General features: G+C 30.8%; 1 protein-coding gene across 1 annotated transcript; it reads right to left on the reverse strand.

Annotated features, from left to right (window-relative positions):
- Positions 1–5,841: 5,841 nt before the first annotated feature.
- Positions 5,842–14,029, reverse strand: LOC133795323 (uncharacterized). The gene is made up of 5 exons (XM_062232777.1): positions 13,707–14,029; positions 13,407–13,620; positions 11,975–12,763; positions 5,985–6,041; positions 5,842–5,868 (listed from the first exon to the last, which is right to left on the reverse strand). The coding sequence occupies exons 1-5, from the start codon at positions 14,027–14,029 to the stop codon at positions 5,842–5,844; spliced, it is 1,410 nt and encodes a 469-aa protein (XP_062088761.1).
- Positions 14,030–17,865: the final 3,836 nt, after the last annotated feature.

Raw genomic sequence — 17,865 nt, forward strand, 5'->3', positions numbered from 1 at the left:
AGACAAGAAAAAATTGTTGTAGATTCCACTTCTTTTTGCAACTTTTTTTTTACCATAAATTATAGGTTTGGTAACCGGTTTATGGCATTTGTAACATTAAAAAGATTGGTGAAAATTGCCTCTTTTTTTTTTTATATTTGATTTTGTACTCTGGCTTATTTTTGTTAATTTTTTGTAAAATTATCTCTGTTTAAAATTCGACTAACTACTACCTATCTAAATTTTCGACTAGCTGTCTAAAATATAAGAGACAATTTTATAAATAATTATTAAAACTAAACTAGAGTACAAACTGATTTTAAAAAATAGGTTATTTTGCCACCCTAAAAAATAGTATTTTAATTGGTGCATGGGATCTATTTATTTATTTGTATATATTTTATTCTTTTTGGGGGGAGAATTGTAACATCCTAGTAGTGTGATATTGGGTTGATGTGCATTTAGAATCACCACGAATGTATTTTGACATAGGAGAATTGTATTTGAAATAGTGAGTGTACGAGACAACAACTATTGTGTGAGTGTGTCGACTGTTATCACTTTGTTTGTGTGATGCATTTACTTAATTTCTATTTATTTGAATTAGTTTTTATTGGTTTGATATCAGGGTTTTTTTTTTATTTTTTTTGCTAAGAAGATATGATGCTATTTTTAAAGTACATAATTTTATTTCTTTCCAAAAAAAAAGTTAACTAATTTTATTTGTGATATAACAATATCTTTCAGCTTGTTGCAAAATCTCTTCTATATAAAAAGTCTGCAGATAAAGGAAATTTTTTATTTTAACGGTTTTTTATTTTTTTAATGTTAACTTTAATGGAATATTCTTATATTTAACAAAATATTTTTATATTTAACGGTAGTTTGTAAACATCATTTAAACTTAAATAAAATAAAATAAATAATTAAAAAAAAAATATGATATTTTTGAGATATTTTATAATGATAATTATTTAAAAATAATAAATAATTAAACAAATTAACATATGATATTTTTGAGATATTTTGCCATGATAATTATTTAAAAGTAATAAATAATTAAACAAATTAAAATAGCATATTTTTAGATATTGTACAATGATAATTATTTAAAAATAATAAAATTATACATTTTATAACTTAAATTTAATTTAATTAAACTTAAACTCACTTATTAGAATAATATCATATTAAACATATAATATAATCTACTGTTAATTAGCAACAAATTATTTTAAAAAAAAAAAACTAGCAAGAAACTTAAATTTAAAATCCACGTATAATATTTAATATTACATTAAACATATAATATATAATATCTTGTTATCACTCCCAAATTCAAAAACTAGAACAAATATAAATTTAAATTTAAACAAAAATAAATAAATTATTTAATTAAAACATGATATTTATTTGAAATTTATATGACATTAATATAAGTTTAATAAAAATAATTAATAAATTATATTAATAAAACTAAGGAAACGTGCATTGCACGTTATTTGTATCTAGTATATATATATATATTTCTGCTTGGTTTAAAATGTCATATAAAATTTGTCAACAAAAAAAAAGGTCATATAAAATTTAATTAAAGCTCAATAATATTAATTAGCTAAAATTAAATATTGTAGACATTAATAATTTTTTTTCTTTCAATTTCTTAAAAGAGTTCAAAACAAACTTCAGTATAATTATATTTATATTTATTATATGGAAAAATTGTGTATTTTAAAAAGTCATAGTCCAGAATATTTTTTAACATTATTATCTTAGACACAACAAATATTCCTGTAAATGTTAGTACATATATAAATAATAAATTATTATTATAACAAAAAAAATAAATTAAAAAACATAGCAACTAATAAAGAAATTGATTGATGCCAATATATAACACCACTAACATTAGTTTCATATATATTTAAGGTCAAGTATAGTATTATTAACAATGAAGGACGTTATTTTTAAAAAAAGAAAATTGCAAACAATAACTATATATATATATATATATATTTACCATGCGTCCACCTAATTTTCTTACTATTAGTTGTAGATAAGTCCATATAAAATGCACTTCTACATATATTAATATGACTCTTCTTTTAAAATTGAAATAGATTTCTGTAATCTTTTGCTTTTAAAGTAATCTGCATTCCATCAAATTACACAGTATATGTTACTGTAGTCCATTATCTAATTCTGTTGGTGTGGTTTCAACAACTTAGTTATGTACCAAGTTATACTAAATTAAATGTAAGACACATATATATGATTTTTTTTGTTTTTGTTTTAAGAATTTGGATATGATCTGTTTAGGATCTAAATTCCAATTATGTGTGTAATTCTATATGGTTTAGCATGTTTTGCAAAGCTTTAGTACATTTTACATTCTACCGCTAATGAATACTAAATTTGCATCAAAAGAAATTGTTTCTACTTAAAAAATATTAAGAAGAAGAACCAATAATCTCATTTTTAGGCCAAACAAAAAGCTGTAACTTATAAACATCATTTTTTGTATTTTCAAACTTCACATCAATTTATTTGACCACTAAATATCATTAAAAAAAATAGACATTTGATGCGATGAACAAGAATAGGTATGCATAAGAAGTTGATTTTTTTAATATATGATTAGCAAAAACTTGGATCTTACAACAAATAAATACTGACACATAACAAGGCCAAAAAAAAACACAAAATCTATACAACAATAAATTCTTTTGTTTTTTCTAGTCTACTACACTTAAATTTTCCTACTCACAGCAACGATAATTACTTGCTTCTTCTCAAATATACTTATTCTCTTCAAACACTTTAATAGTATAATGCTTTTGTTCTTTAAAAATCTTCAATAAATGTTAAAAAAAGACAGCACAGCTTATATCTTTTTTTATATGAAAATAAGAAAAAATAGTACAGAAAGAGAAGAAAAGTTATCCGGTTGCCAATTTTTAATTTTATCTTTGCTCTTCAATTTGGTTTCTCAAATCTTAGGATACACAATTTTTACTTTTTAGCTCAATCAAATGGTCACAAAATTGTGGAGGTTTCACATTCTCAAAAGTAAGTGAGGGATTAAATAATTGGCCTATTTTTAAAAAGTACTTCCTATATATGTTTTTCAACAATCATGAATTTAGCCACCCAAAAAATATTTTTTACATTATGCCCCCTCTGAAATCAAATTCTCCTTCTGTCCCTAGCTACCCTATAGAAAAAGCTTTATTTTGTACCCTACAATTTTTTTCAAGTAGGATACATGCATTATTGCCCTAACGAATAGAGGGCACCACAAATAACACTAGCTTAATAAAGTTTAAAAATTAAAAAAAAAATTTGAAAAAACAATGTCAATATATTTTACTATAAAATTCAATAAAATATAGCATGTATTAAGTATTAAGAATAGTGGGAAACATTATTTATATTTATATAGGATGTACTTTCGTAAATGGTTTGTTGCAAGTTACCATTTTTAGGTGTTAAATGTCATGTAAGCAAGTTAAGTACTAACTAAGATATACGTGACAATACACTATGGGGTCACATGTCAAAAAATAATTAATTATTTTTTTAAATAATTAATTTAATTAATAAAAAAATAGAAAAATAGTTCAATCTATTTTGTGGAGTAGTTTTTTTCTTATAAGGATGTTGTGGTTCCCATGTATTTTTCATTTGGGACATTTTACTTCTAATAACGATTATTCAAATGCCTATTTAAAATTATTTTGCCATTACTGGATGGAAGGAAACTATGTGTGTTTACTTATGGACAACGTTGTTGTGAATTGGTCCTTGGATTTCTTAGAAAGATATTAGCTTGCTAATTGATTAGTAGTAAAAAATACATGTTTATTGATTTTAATGGTTAAAATAAATTAAGTTTAATTAATATTTTTATGGAATTAATATCATTTATTTTATAAATAAAAATATTTGATTATGATTTAATTTATTGTTATTTTGTAAGAATTAAAGTTATATTTTGGCATAAAGAAAAATAAAGAGTTAAATCTGAAAATCAATTGAAAAATGGCATTCTTAGAGTTCAAAGAGCAAGCCCAATCCCTTCAGCCCAAGCCTGAGTCACGCTAGGCCCACCTTGCTTTCTCTCTCCCAGCGCCAGCCGCCTGCCACCACCTTCTGCAACTGCTGTTTGTTGCGCCTAGGTCTGCGTGCGATCCTTTCTTTTCAGCACTCCGAGCCCACACCGTGTACCTCTTTAAGAAAACACCAAAAATAACAATGAAGTATAAATAATAGTATTAATAATATAATTTGGTTTTTAATAATCAGATTTTATTATTGATATTTTTATTTATTTGCAAATCCCAAATTTTTCTTTATTTATTTTTCAATTTCTTTTGAGGCTGTATAAATAGGAGCTTATTTTATTTATTTGGAATATAATTTTTAGGTAGCAAAATTCTATCAAATTTTAGTCTCATTTCTCATAATTTTTCTCTATAATTTTATGAGAATGTCTAGCATAATAGACTAACTTTCTTAGGAATGTTAGGATGATCCTATATGCACTATGACTTTATTTGGTATTTTTGATTCACCATGTGCTTAAAGTTTATATATTTAAGTGATTTATTTTCTTTCATTCCTATTTCTTTATCTTGTTATCTTTATTTATGTTTATTAATAGTATATAGATTTTCTCAAGCACTTTCTATGTATTATCAAATTAGTGAAAATAATATAGATAATATTTTTATCATTTTCTCCATCTCATTCATATATATTTACTTTTGTTAAATTTATATAGAATTAGTCATGCTCTTTCTATGTAATTTGTAAATAGTAAAAATAATATTTGTGTTAGGTTTCATGTCTAATCTTTTATTGCATTATTGTCAATGATATAATGTCATTTTTAGATTTCTTATAAGATTTATCTCATCCTTCCATGGTAAAGAATAGTAATCACTTGAATACATTTTTGTGAAATATATTTGTGCTTCAATGTTAAATCTTCCAAATGAATAGTTGGGATGTGAACTATCTATTTGTGTAATTTTTGTGAATCAAAGATCCAAATAAATGAGTATGCATATTGATGACTATTGATCTTTCCTACTTGTTACCTATTGCTACATCACACTTTAGTCTATCTTTATTTCTAATATTTAAATCTCAAAAACAATAAAAATATCACTTGTTCTATTTTCCTCATATTATTTATCTCTAAACTTTATTTATTGATTAACTTTAATTCTTTGCCTCCTTATGGAATCAACCGTCCGATCTATACTACAACCACCACTTAGTGGATGCACGTTTTGGGCATTAAACACTACTCCAAAATTGTCTTCCTTCTTGGGGCAAACCACTTTAAAACTTGCTGAAGTATTCTAATTCTGCTGTGCAAAGTGCAAACGTTTGGGGCTGGGTTGGCTACCTTTTGTGTGACCGATTGCTTGCGAGTGTGTGATGTCATCAATAACTAGAAAACCTTTAAATCTTCTTCAAATACAATGCTTAAGGGAAATTTGCGACAATAATACATATGTAGTTACATTTATTGCACTTAAATGCCTATATAAAAGTTTTGACGACAATAATACCTACCGTTAATGTTTTGGTGCGAACGTTGGTCCCTAAGCTGCTAAGTTTATAAAGGGGTACAGTGGCAACACCTGATTGAGTCAAATTAATTTTAATTTATTAAATATTTCAAAAATAATTAAAAAGTTATTTTTTTAAAATCTAATTAATAAAAAATCAATTAATTAAAAAAACTTAAAATATAACTAATTAATAATTTAAATTAAATCCCTAAAATTTAACTAAAAAATATGTTATTCATACAACTATATTCATAAAAAAAAAATTATACACAAAATTCTAAAACACAAAACCATTGTTCATCATCTTCAACAATTATCATTATCATTTCAGAACAAAGACAAAAGTTGTAGAAAATCGATATCAAAACCCTAGTTGAAATCTGTACATCAAGAAAAATTTCCAAAAAGAAAATCATTGACCTTCTTAATCTGCATGCTCATCCAAGTTGAACAAACCCAGTAAAATGATGAACAGACCTGCAAAATAAAGACCAAAAACTCGTTGGCTTCAATTGTCATTGTGTATGAGCCGATTGGAAGAAAAAAAATAACGCAAACCCAGGCCTCAGCCCAACCTCCCCCGGCCTCATCTCACCCAGACGCACGACCTTCTTCTCCGACCCTGTCTGTCGTTGCCCTGCTCACCCAAACACACGGGCGTCGAATTTGGAGAAGAAAAAAAACAAATCCAAAACCCAAGCAAGAAGAAAAAAATGATTCTTCTCAGATCTGGACGGATGAACCCATCGGGAGAAATGATTAAGAAAAAGAAACTGAAAAAAAATAGTTTTAATGTTCATGCTTCTGGGTTTGCGCGGGGTGATGAGAAGAAGAGAATGTTGGGTATTCGGGAAGAAGAAGAAGAAAAGGAGGGCTGGGATTCGGGATGAACAAGAGGGAGGAAGAAGATGAGAAAAAGAATTTAAAAAAAGTTTAAAGTTTTTATTTTTTTATTGGTTTATTTTTAATTGATTGAATCTTTTATTATTTTAAATTAATTAGATTTTTAATGATTTTTAAAATATTTAGTAAATTAAAATTAATTTGACCTAATCAGGTGTTGACACATATACCTCTTAACACACTTAACGGCTCAGGACCCATCCATACCAAAATAATAGCGGAAGGCATTATCAACAATATCTAAGACATGCTAATGGTGCTCACTCCTTATTAGCTAAGCTGGTGTCGCCTATGGAAAATATCAAGTGTGGTAGTTTGGCTATCCTCTTTGTGTTTGGTCTTATGTTTTGGCTGTCTTAGACTTTTGATTAATAACAGCTCAATTTCTTTTTTAAAAATAAAATAAAGAAGAAGTCTAACAGATTGGGTCAATGTATTTTAGCTAAATTCTACGATGAATTCTCTATTAATTTTTTAAAAAAAGAAATTTGGACATTATGTTTGGTCAATTATAAAAAATAATTCCTTTAATTTAAATTCAATTAAAATATTTTTAAATATAAACTTTAATAATCGATGCCCGTTAGAGATTCACACTTTTCTGAAGTTGATGATTCTGTAATGTAAATAGAGTCTAAGAACAAAAATATATTTTTTAAAACTGATGATTTATGGTGTAGTTAAACTAGAATACAAATACCCAAAATAGTATAAAAAAAAATACATGAATTTTATTTGAATGAGAATGCAATAGGTGAGTTTTACACAAATTTAGAATCCACAAAGTAATGAGATTGAAAGATTGTTATTCTCATTATCTTAAATTATTAATTATCAATTTTACTTTTATTTTTATTTTTAAAAAAACTAAAATTAAAAAGTTATATAAATATATATATGGATATCATTTTTTTAATATTAATATGATAAATAATTTATAAAATATTATATATAACTTAAAAATTAATAAGTTAATTATTTAATATTTTTTTATGTGAATTTTATTATGATTTTTTAAAATAGATATTATTTTAAAAATTAATATCCTTAGTAAATAATATATTATACATAAACAAAAAAATTAATCAAATATTAAAAATAATTTATTCGGTTTCCGAATCATAGAAGGAAAAAATATTGTTGATTCAGACTTTAATTCTTACAAATAAGTAAACATCTTATTTTGACCCATATTTATCAACGATTACTAATCATAATAACTTGTTGTAATTTAAGTATATATAAATTTCACACAATTAAGATTATGAATTATTATTATTTGACTTGGAAATAACTAAATAAAATTATTTTACTAGGAAATAAAATGAGGAAAGGATTGAACCAAATATAACGAAAAGGCTAATATTTGATTAGATTGAATAATATATACATAGCGAATATTTTTCACTGACAAGTTAGCAATATTATAATCTTCTTGAACCCAGATTCAATATTTCTTTAATCCAAAAGGGGAAAAAATTATGAATTTAATTATTAGAATTAAGTACTAAGTAGCCTGAAATAAGTGATATATTAAATTCATCAGCCGCTAAGAGCAACTCCAATGGTGGCTACCTCGTTAGTTGCTTATAGAGCTGTAAATACGAGCCGGACTTTTGAGCACGGCACGAAACCGGGAGGCACGAGCATGACACGGCACGAAAAAATATGGGCTTGGGCCAGGCACGGCACGAAAAAATATGGGCTTGGGCCAGGCACGACACGACACGGGCTTAGCACGACACGATAAAAAACTTGATATTTTGACATTAATAGTCATAATAAATTTGTATTTGTCAATAATTAATAAATTAAAATGATAATATATGTCTTATTTTTCTCAATGTTTATATTTTTATAATTATATTAATTTATTTTAAGATTTGTTAGTTAAATTTTTAGCATTTATTAGTAGGTATTAAAATTCTAATAATTATCTTTGATATAATTTTGTGTAAAATATTGTTAAAAAGTATATAAAAATATCTAAAATCATAATTTAAACAAAGAAATGTATTTGGTTTGGTGGTAAGTCCATTGATGGTTAAAGAGGAGGTGGAGGGTTCATTTATCCATCCTCTCATTTTTTAGCAAAAATAAAGTGGGCCTAAAAGTGGGCCTGAATAAGGAAAGTGGGCTGGCCCGACACGACATGGGCCGGGCCCATGGGCTGTGCTGGGCCTACTCTTTCAAAAATGGGCCGACCCAGCCCGAATTTATTAGAGGCACGAAAATGTGGGCCGGGTCGGGTCGGCCCACATTTACAGCTTGCTTAACATAGCCAAATCATCTTAAAATATAATTTTTTATTTTCTCTCTCATCCACATCATTTTTTGCAACTTTTTTCATAAAAATGCTCCAATGCTAAGCCACCCCAAAAGTTGTCAACTATGGCCTCACACATTATTATTTAATATATATTTTTGTAATTATAAATATTGTCACACTAAATTTTTTAAATCCATATATTAATATAAATAAATATTACATAAAATTTAAATTAGACGAAATTTAAAGGAGCTTATAAAATAACATAATCATAATTAATCAATCTAACATAATTAAAAAATGCTAATTAAAATGATTTCCAAATTTTGACTATATGTGCTCTACCAAGTCTGCCTGAAGATTGCGATGAATGTTTCTATCACGAATTTCAGCATTTCTTTGAAGCATTGTCGGGAAATCAGAAATAGGTCTATGCAATACTTCAATCATTAGGGTGTCGGCGAGACCGTCATCATAATTAAAATAAAAAAAAACTCTCATATGCATCTCTTTCATCCTCGACAATAATGTTGTGCAATATGATGCATGCAAACATAATATCTTTGAGAACATCTCTTTGCCAAAAACGTGATGGTCCTCGTACAATAGCAAAACGAGATTGAAGTACTCCGAATGCTCGCTCAACATCTGTAACGACCTCCTTTCTTAACATACATATATATTGTAAAAAAATATATTTTAACCTGAATACGACAATACTGAAATTCTAAATTTACAAAAACTTTATTAAACAATACATAAATTAATGTTCATAACTTCAAACCATACAATACTCACAAACTAAATAAAAACTTTATCTTGCATACAAATCTTAATACTTTTATAAATAATTTTTCGTGGCGTTACTACACCTTAACGTAGAATTAGAGATGTATCAAACCGATAAATTTAAAAGCTTTATGTAAATTACAACGTTTATGAAATACTTTTAAAACTTTATGTAAATTATAAAGTTCACAAAATATTTTTTATGAAATATAAATATAAAATCAAGTTTCTTGTTTATTTATAAAATAGCATAGCAGAGCTCCACTCCCTTCAGGTCAGCCCCATATGTACAGTCATGTTGGCTCCACGTATACTCATCAACAATTTATATTTGGGGCTTCTTACCTACAATACAAAACATTATCTGATGAGCTAAGGCTCAGTAAGCAGAATAACTACCTCATATGCATTAAAATAAATGTGCAACATGCTATGTATTTTCTTTCTTTCTTTCACTTTCCTTTCTTTTGGGCCCTAGAGGATGCTGCTACCGGCATTACATAGGGAATCACATTCCAACCTGAACATAAACATGATAATAGAGAATTTTTCCCTCATAAACATTCATTATATAGGGAAATACATCTCCCTCACATTTTTGGGACGTAGGTCTCCCAAGCAGCACCTCTACTTTAACGCTTTCAATAACTTGTTTGTGAACATTAAGCGTACTTATGCATAAGAAATATAAAATTCTTAAAAATGACTTATGCATAACAACATGGCAGGATATATAAAGCATATAAATGCACATAAGAGACATAAATGACTTATATTGTAGATGAGGATTCTACTTACCTTGCGTCTTGATAAAATAACTGAAATTGTTAGCTTCCTGATAAAAACACAAACTATTAACTTACATAAAATCTACATGACGTAATTTTAGTTTATAATTGTTGTTATTCTATTTTTTCTTTTCTTCTTATTTTATTGTTTATTTTATGTCCAGGCATATGGTCATACTATAATTGTCCATGGCAAGATCCCAGTCTAAAAGTTGTGGTCATGGTCATACGAAAATGTCCAAGTCATAGTATCAGTCTATAATAATAGGGAATAAGGTCATATAATAAAAGTTTAAATAGTCCAAAGTGTGACCATAGCCTATATAAGTTTAGTATTATAACGATACATAAAAAAATAGTTTATATTTCAATTTTTTTTGGCATTGTAAATTATGACGACATGGTAAAATAATCTATATATAAATTTTAGCATTATAATGGCATAGTAAAGTAATCTATATAAATTTTGGCATTATAATGGCATGGTAACATAATCCATATATAAATTTTGGCATTATAGTAAAATAATCTATATATAACTTTTGGCATTATAACGGCATAGTAAAGTAATCTATATATAAATTTTGACATTATAACGGCATAGTAAAATAATCTATATATAACTTTTGGCATTATAACGACATAGTAAAATAATCTATACATATATAGTAACTAAATAACTGAAATGAAAGGCTCGGGAAAGAGTTTACCTAAAAGGTTTCGTAGGCTATCGTTTCGGACAGAACTTCGCCTAGATCTTCAAGGTTTAGAACTTTAGAAGGGTGCTAAGAAGATTTTTGGATAGAGTAAGAGAAAGAAAATGAGGTTTTTGTTATTCAAGATGAGTTTTGGAAGGGCTATTTATAGGAAAATTTTGGGTTACTATGCTAATAAAATATTTAAAATATAAAGCATAGTTGAATAATAAAATATTCAAAATATAAGTATGGTGGTTTGTTAAAGTCATCATTGTATCACTACTGCATCATCATGTGGGAATCATGGGGCGGACCCCGCTGTGGGACCCATGTGGACCCCATTGTGGGACCCACTATGAATAGTACCCGGTGAATAGTAAAAAATTGAAAATTTCTCAATCTTCTTATATTACCTAGTCCAACATTTTTTACTCACAAACTTTTCTGAAAAAAGTTTATCTAACATCCATAAATTAATTATTCTCATGTGTTAGTTACTTCAACAACTTAGAATTGTTAAAATCCCACAATAGAAATACAATTATATCCCCAATAGTCAAGTTATTGTTTCCAACGGTCGGATCACTATTCACCAACGGTCATAACGGCTAGTTTTTGTCCTATAAATACTTGTTCTTTCAACCATTTACTTGCAAACTTTTTCATCTCTTAACCTTCTAGATAACATTCATCATCAAATCATGAATTTCTCTTTATTTTTCATAACTTTAGTGATTGTTTGCTTGTATTTAGCATCATTCTATGGGTATTATACTAATGAAATGCCCATGAATATTATAGTTGCATATTCATTAGTTATTCTTCCACTTTACTTAATAGCTCTAGCCTTCGATTAGCATTGTAATGCACTCAAAAGTATGAATAAAAATATATTCTCTTATCTTTCATAATTGTTATAATGTATTTGTAAAAAGAAATGGGAGTTACAACATCTTTGCGTACCGCTTCTTTGCATTGGGCAAATAATTTTCTTTTCTCTCCTTGAGGCACTGGGATATTTTTAACAAATGTACCCCACACTGGATAGATACCATCTGCTATATAGTACCCCTTATTGTATTGTGTGACATTTATCGTAAACTCAACTCTCGGAGCTTGTCCTTGTAAGATATCAGTGAATATTGGGGATTGATTTAACACGTTGAGATCATTATTGGATCCTGGAACACCAAAAAATGCATGCCATATCCAAAGATCTTGTGACACAACTGCTTCGAGCATGATTGTTGGTCTGCCGTGATCACCTCGCGTGAATTGACATTTCCATGCCACTGGGCAATTTTTCCATTCCCAATGCATACAATCAATGCTTCCCAACATGGTTGGAAAACCACGCACCTCCCCCATTTGAAGTAAGCGATGAATGTCCCCAGCATTGAGCCGTCTTAAATATTCGGTCCTAAAAATATCATTCACTCCTCGAACGAAATTGACTAGACATTCAATAGCTGTAGTTTCACCAATTCGAACATACTCATCAACATAATCGGCAGGTGCCCCATATGCCAACATTCGCATAGCAGCGGTGCACTTCTGTAATGGCGAAAGCCCCCTTCTACCGACTACATCAAACCTGGTATGGAAATACTCTGAATGATTTTCTAGAGCTTGCACTATGCGTAGGAATACATGTCTACGCATTCTAAATCTTCTTCGAAATTGATATTCTGTATACACCGGTTCATCAGAAAAGTAGTCATCGAACAAACGTTGGTGTCCTCTACATGACCCCTATCAATGTGGGCTCTTTTTCTTCCTTGTCTTGTTGAGCTACCCTCATCCATGAGCGCTTTGAAATATTGATCTTCATGATCGTCAGTACACTCTGTAATTATGATATCCTCTAGACTCATATTGTCGTATGGATTCGGAGAATTTGGTGAATCCATCGTCGAACTTAGAGTATATGATATTTGGGAATGAAAGATGAATGAGAGAGTAAAATGAAGGTTGAATGGAGAGTTGAGTAAAAGGAATAAGGAGAGGCTTGGTATTTATAGACATGGTGACATATATATGTAGCCGTTAAAATGTACCCGTTAAAATAAAGGATCATTTATTTAAATAAAATACATAATAATGCGGTTGATAAACATACATAGCAATTACAACTTCAGGATATTATTCTTAATATAAGTACACAAGTTTTCATGATCTTTCTTTTGTTCAGGAGGCATATCCAACGTGTCCATGATGAGATAATCCATGTATTTTGTCATCATATTATCTTCTGCCTCTTTCTCCTTTATCACCATCAATTTCTCCAATGAAAATGCTTTCCGTTCACTAATCTCTATAAATCTAGCATATGTGTCTTTTTTTCCTTCCCTTTTCTCTTTGCTGCCTTTTGGCCAGTAGGGCGCACTTCACGTACATCATCATCACTGATGTCTGCATTGGAACAAGAAGTAAATGCCCCTGATTCTAACACCTTTGTTCTCTGACCACCTTTTGGTTGGTACATTGTATTCCATTTCGGCTCATCCTTTAGCAATCTCCAACAGTCCACAAGTAGAAAATTTGAGTTGTTATTTTCAGATTTGTACAATTGATGTGCATTCTCAAGAATTTGCTCATCAGACCAACCACTATGATGTGCTTGTTGTACTCGTTTATTCACCCATTGAAACGCGCCACCTTTTGATTCATCTTGTTCTAATGATCTTTCCATTGCCTTCCAGTTCTTGCTTGCTCGCCTTTTTGGTTGGTGTTGTTGTATTCTGCGATCCGAGCCCAGAAATGTGTAGAAGTTTGGTCATTCCCCACAATGGCATCCTTAGATGTATTAAACCATCCACTTATCAGAAGTATAGTGGCTTCCTTGCCCCATTTGACTTTACCTTTATGCCTTGATTCATCTTCATTGTGTAGAACCACATTTTCCAACCCTTCAACACCATGTTCAGGTTGGGTTTCAGAGACAGATGTCGATGATGTTTCACGATTCAAACCAATACTAGACTTTTCCGTACTTGGCCTGTAATTTCTTGAAACCATTTCGGGTTGGTGTAGGGAAGACATATGTAACGCCCCAACTCCTGGGACCGTTACGGTGTGCCTTGTAAATAGTGCTAAACTCGCTAATCGAGTCATTTGGCCAAAATCGTGATCTAAGTATGATTAGCGGTTTAGGGATTAAACATTTTGGTTAAGATATAACGTTTCACTAGAACGTTTAACATATACATTGGGATCCCGAAAATACAATTCAGAGTTTATTACAGAAAATATTTACAACAGGCTGTTCTAAGCGGCAAAACAGGGTTCAACCCTAGTTCCACTTTAAACCTCGGCTGTGACGGACGAGCAGCTGCATATGTACACGTCATCACCTAAGCCCTCCAACTCAAGGATGGTCTAGCTTTCTCTTGCTTTTACCTGCACCACATAGCACCCGTGAGCCGAAGCCCAGCAAGAAAACATAACACTTTTCATAAACATTATCAAATGATTATCATTATAATCACACTGATTATAAAGCTTTCAAACCAATGGGTGCACATCACATGATTCTAGCGGGAGAGTGACTGTTAAGTAAGCCACCAGCCTCCAAGCTCTGTTTTGTAGCAGGAGAGTGGCTGTTAAGTAAGCCACCAGCCTCCAAGCTCTGTCTTTTAGCGGGAGAGTGGCTGTTAAGTAAGCCACTAGCCTCCAAGCTCTGTTTTCTAGCAAGAGAGTGGCTGATAGGTAAGCCACTAGCCTTCAGGCTCTGTTTTCTAGCAAGAGAGTGGCTGATAGGTAAGCCACTAGCCTTCAGGCTCTGTTTATTCATCGACCCTCAGGGTCGGTCAGGCATTAATGCTCCTTGAGTCATTCAATGCTAGTAATCGATTAGATCTAATCTCTGTTGGCTTGCGTGATTCACGCTAAGGCCGTTCTGACAAGTAAGTCAGCGCTTCCTGACCTGTGTCCAGTAACACTGCCGAGCCTAACAAGTAAGTCACAGCCTCACAGCTGATACTAACACTTTTGTCGATTCTGTATTCAATCCATGTCCATATTTATACAATCAACATGCCTCACAAATATCCATGCATGTCACACTTTGGGTGCAGTTTTCTTACCTCAGATTCGAGCTAGTACCAATATAAGAACAATCCTTGAGAACGATCAACCTTTAAGTCCTTAGCGGTCACCTAATCATAACCATATATGGAATACCATTAATAACATGATAATCAAAGGTTCCACACCAATATCTAGCCCCCAAGAGATCAATCCAAACTAATCCAAGTAGTAGGGACACTCCCGAGGCCCATAACTAAGTTCCCGAGGTCAAAACGAGCAAACGGGGCGAAAACAGGGCAAGGGCTGCGGCCCTAGCACCTTGGGCCGCGGCCCCCAGGGTTCTCTGAGGCAAGGGCCGCGATGCCCTCCATCTAGGGCCGCAGCGCCCAGCAAGGCTCACTTCCTGACACCTGCTTCTTCGAACTAGGGCCGCGGCGCACAAGAACAGGGCCGCGGCCCCCAACCCTGGGCCATTCCCAAACGCGTTTTAAACACTCCAAATCTTTCAAAAACATACCCAAACATTCCCCAATCATCAAATCAAAGTTCCCAAGCTTCCCAATACTCCAAAACCCTCAAAACCCAAAGCTCAAACCAACCAAAAACTCAACAATTCACAAAGTCCAATTCTAAGCTTTAAAACTTTAAAAACTTAAAACTTCAAACTTAAATTACCTTCGATTGGGTTGTTTCTCGTCAAATCCTTTGGTTAAGAAGCTTCTAATCTTTCCTAGGATCGCTATGCCTCGACCCTCGCTTGATTCCGACTCCTAGAACTCAAGATTTCCTAAAAAAAGGCTCAAACGATAAAACAGACTGTTTTGAGAGAGAACGAGAAGTTTCTAACGTATGTTCTTATCTGTCAAGCTACTTCAAGCTTAAGTAAACTTAAATAAAACCTAGTGCTCGGGGTCCCGAAAACACCCCCGGGGACACTATAGTCAAAACTTCCAGAATTTCACCCTGATCTCAAATATTCTCAATCTATCACCAAATAACATTTCTATTACCCCAAAATTGACCCCGTTATGATAAAACCGCTAACTCATTATATATGACCGTCTCATGCCGCATAGCTCGAATATATCTCCATAATAATGAAATCTCATTCACATATTACAATATGCACCCAATTTACAAATATGCCCTCAACATGCCAAATTACCAAAATGCCCTTATCATTTTAAATACTCCCATACGCATGCATTTATCATCATATAATAATATAATTCACATTAACATGCATATATTCATTTTATAACATATTAAATCAATCATGGCCCTCCCGGCCTCCTAATCAAGGTCCTAAACCTTATTAGGAAATTTGGGGCATTACAACATATGAAAGGCATATGGTAGTGAATTTGGTTGTGTGAAGAATTGAGCTTGTTGGGGCATCTCAAAAGAGCCAAAATTTTGAAAAGGGTAGGAGGATATGGGATAATTTTGAGAATTTGGAAAACTTTGGTTAAATTGAGAATATTGAAAATTTGGATTTTGGATTTTGGATTTTGGGGATTAGTAGAAGGAGTATTTTGAAAATTTTGATTGAAATGAGAATATTGAAAATTTGGATTTTGGGGGTTGGTATGTGGAGAATGTGATGAATTTTGAAAATATTGAAAATTTGGATATTGGGTATTGATATTTGGAGAATTTTGTGAATCCATTAGTAAGAAAAGAAATTTTGTGATATTGATAATTTAGAAGAAAAATGTATGAAATGGTGTGAAAATTGAATGAAATAGATGAGTATTTATAGAAGAATATTTTTTAATATATTGATAATAATATAAATAGTAATAATTTATACCGTTTTTTATACCAACGGTAATAATTTACTACATATAATATATATAGGACAATTCTTCTATAGGGGCTTCACTTTAAGTCCTACCGGTAGGACTCTCAGTGTTCTCGACCCGTGAATAGTTTTTTACGCGATTTTTTTTATGACCGTGTATATTGTAGCTATTTAGAGCATCCTGCAAATTTTCAGAAAATTCCGAATAGTTTACAGTACAGAAAACTAAGTTCAAACATGTTGTTTTCCACGTGCATAAAAAAAATTAGTCACGCGTGCAACATGTTTGAACCTAGTTTTCGGTACTGTAAACTATTCGGAATTTTCTGAAAATTTGCAGGATGCTCTAAATAGCTACAATATACACGGTCATAAAAAAAATTGCGCCGAAAACTGTTCACGGGTTGTAAACACTGAGAGCCCTACCGGTAGGGCTTAAAGTGAAGCCCCTATAGGAGAATTCCCCTATATATATGTATAATTTAAAGAAAAAATTCCACAGAGGCAACGGCTCCTTCAAAATTGTCAAGCTACTCTTTACTCCAATGCTAAGCAATCAATTAATTTTGTAGCCTGTCAAAGAGCAACCTGTTTGACCATAGCGTTAGAGCTGCTCTAATAAGCTTTGTCAGAACATTAATTTGTATAAAAACATCACATATATATGTATGTATCTATATACACTTTGAAAATTTAAGTGGTTTAGCAAGTTGACTCAATTATAACACTAAATAAAATGAGTGGAAGGAAAGAAAGAAATCTTATTGCAGCAAAATAGGTTTCCTCTTACCTTTCTGTCCTTGTACTTGCCAAATACATTGATATATTAGAAAACAGATAACAATCGCATATATTAAACGTCAACATTGTCTTTTATACTTTGGGTTAATAACATTTATTTATTGTTCTGTTCGTTTCGGTCAGATAAAAAGTGATAATAGTTTTGCTGAATTTGGATTAACTAGTTTTAATATAATGGAGAACAATGTTGCCATTACCAATTGAGAACAAGTTTTTCCTC

This window comes from Humulus lupulus, chromosome 8 (genome assembly GCF_963169125.1).
Source record: "Humulus lupulus chromosome 8, drHumLupu1.1, whole genome shotgun sequence".
Classification (NCBI taxonomy): Eukaryota; Viridiplantae; Streptophyta; class Magnoliopsida; order Rosales; family Cannabaceae; genus Humulus; species Humulus lupulus.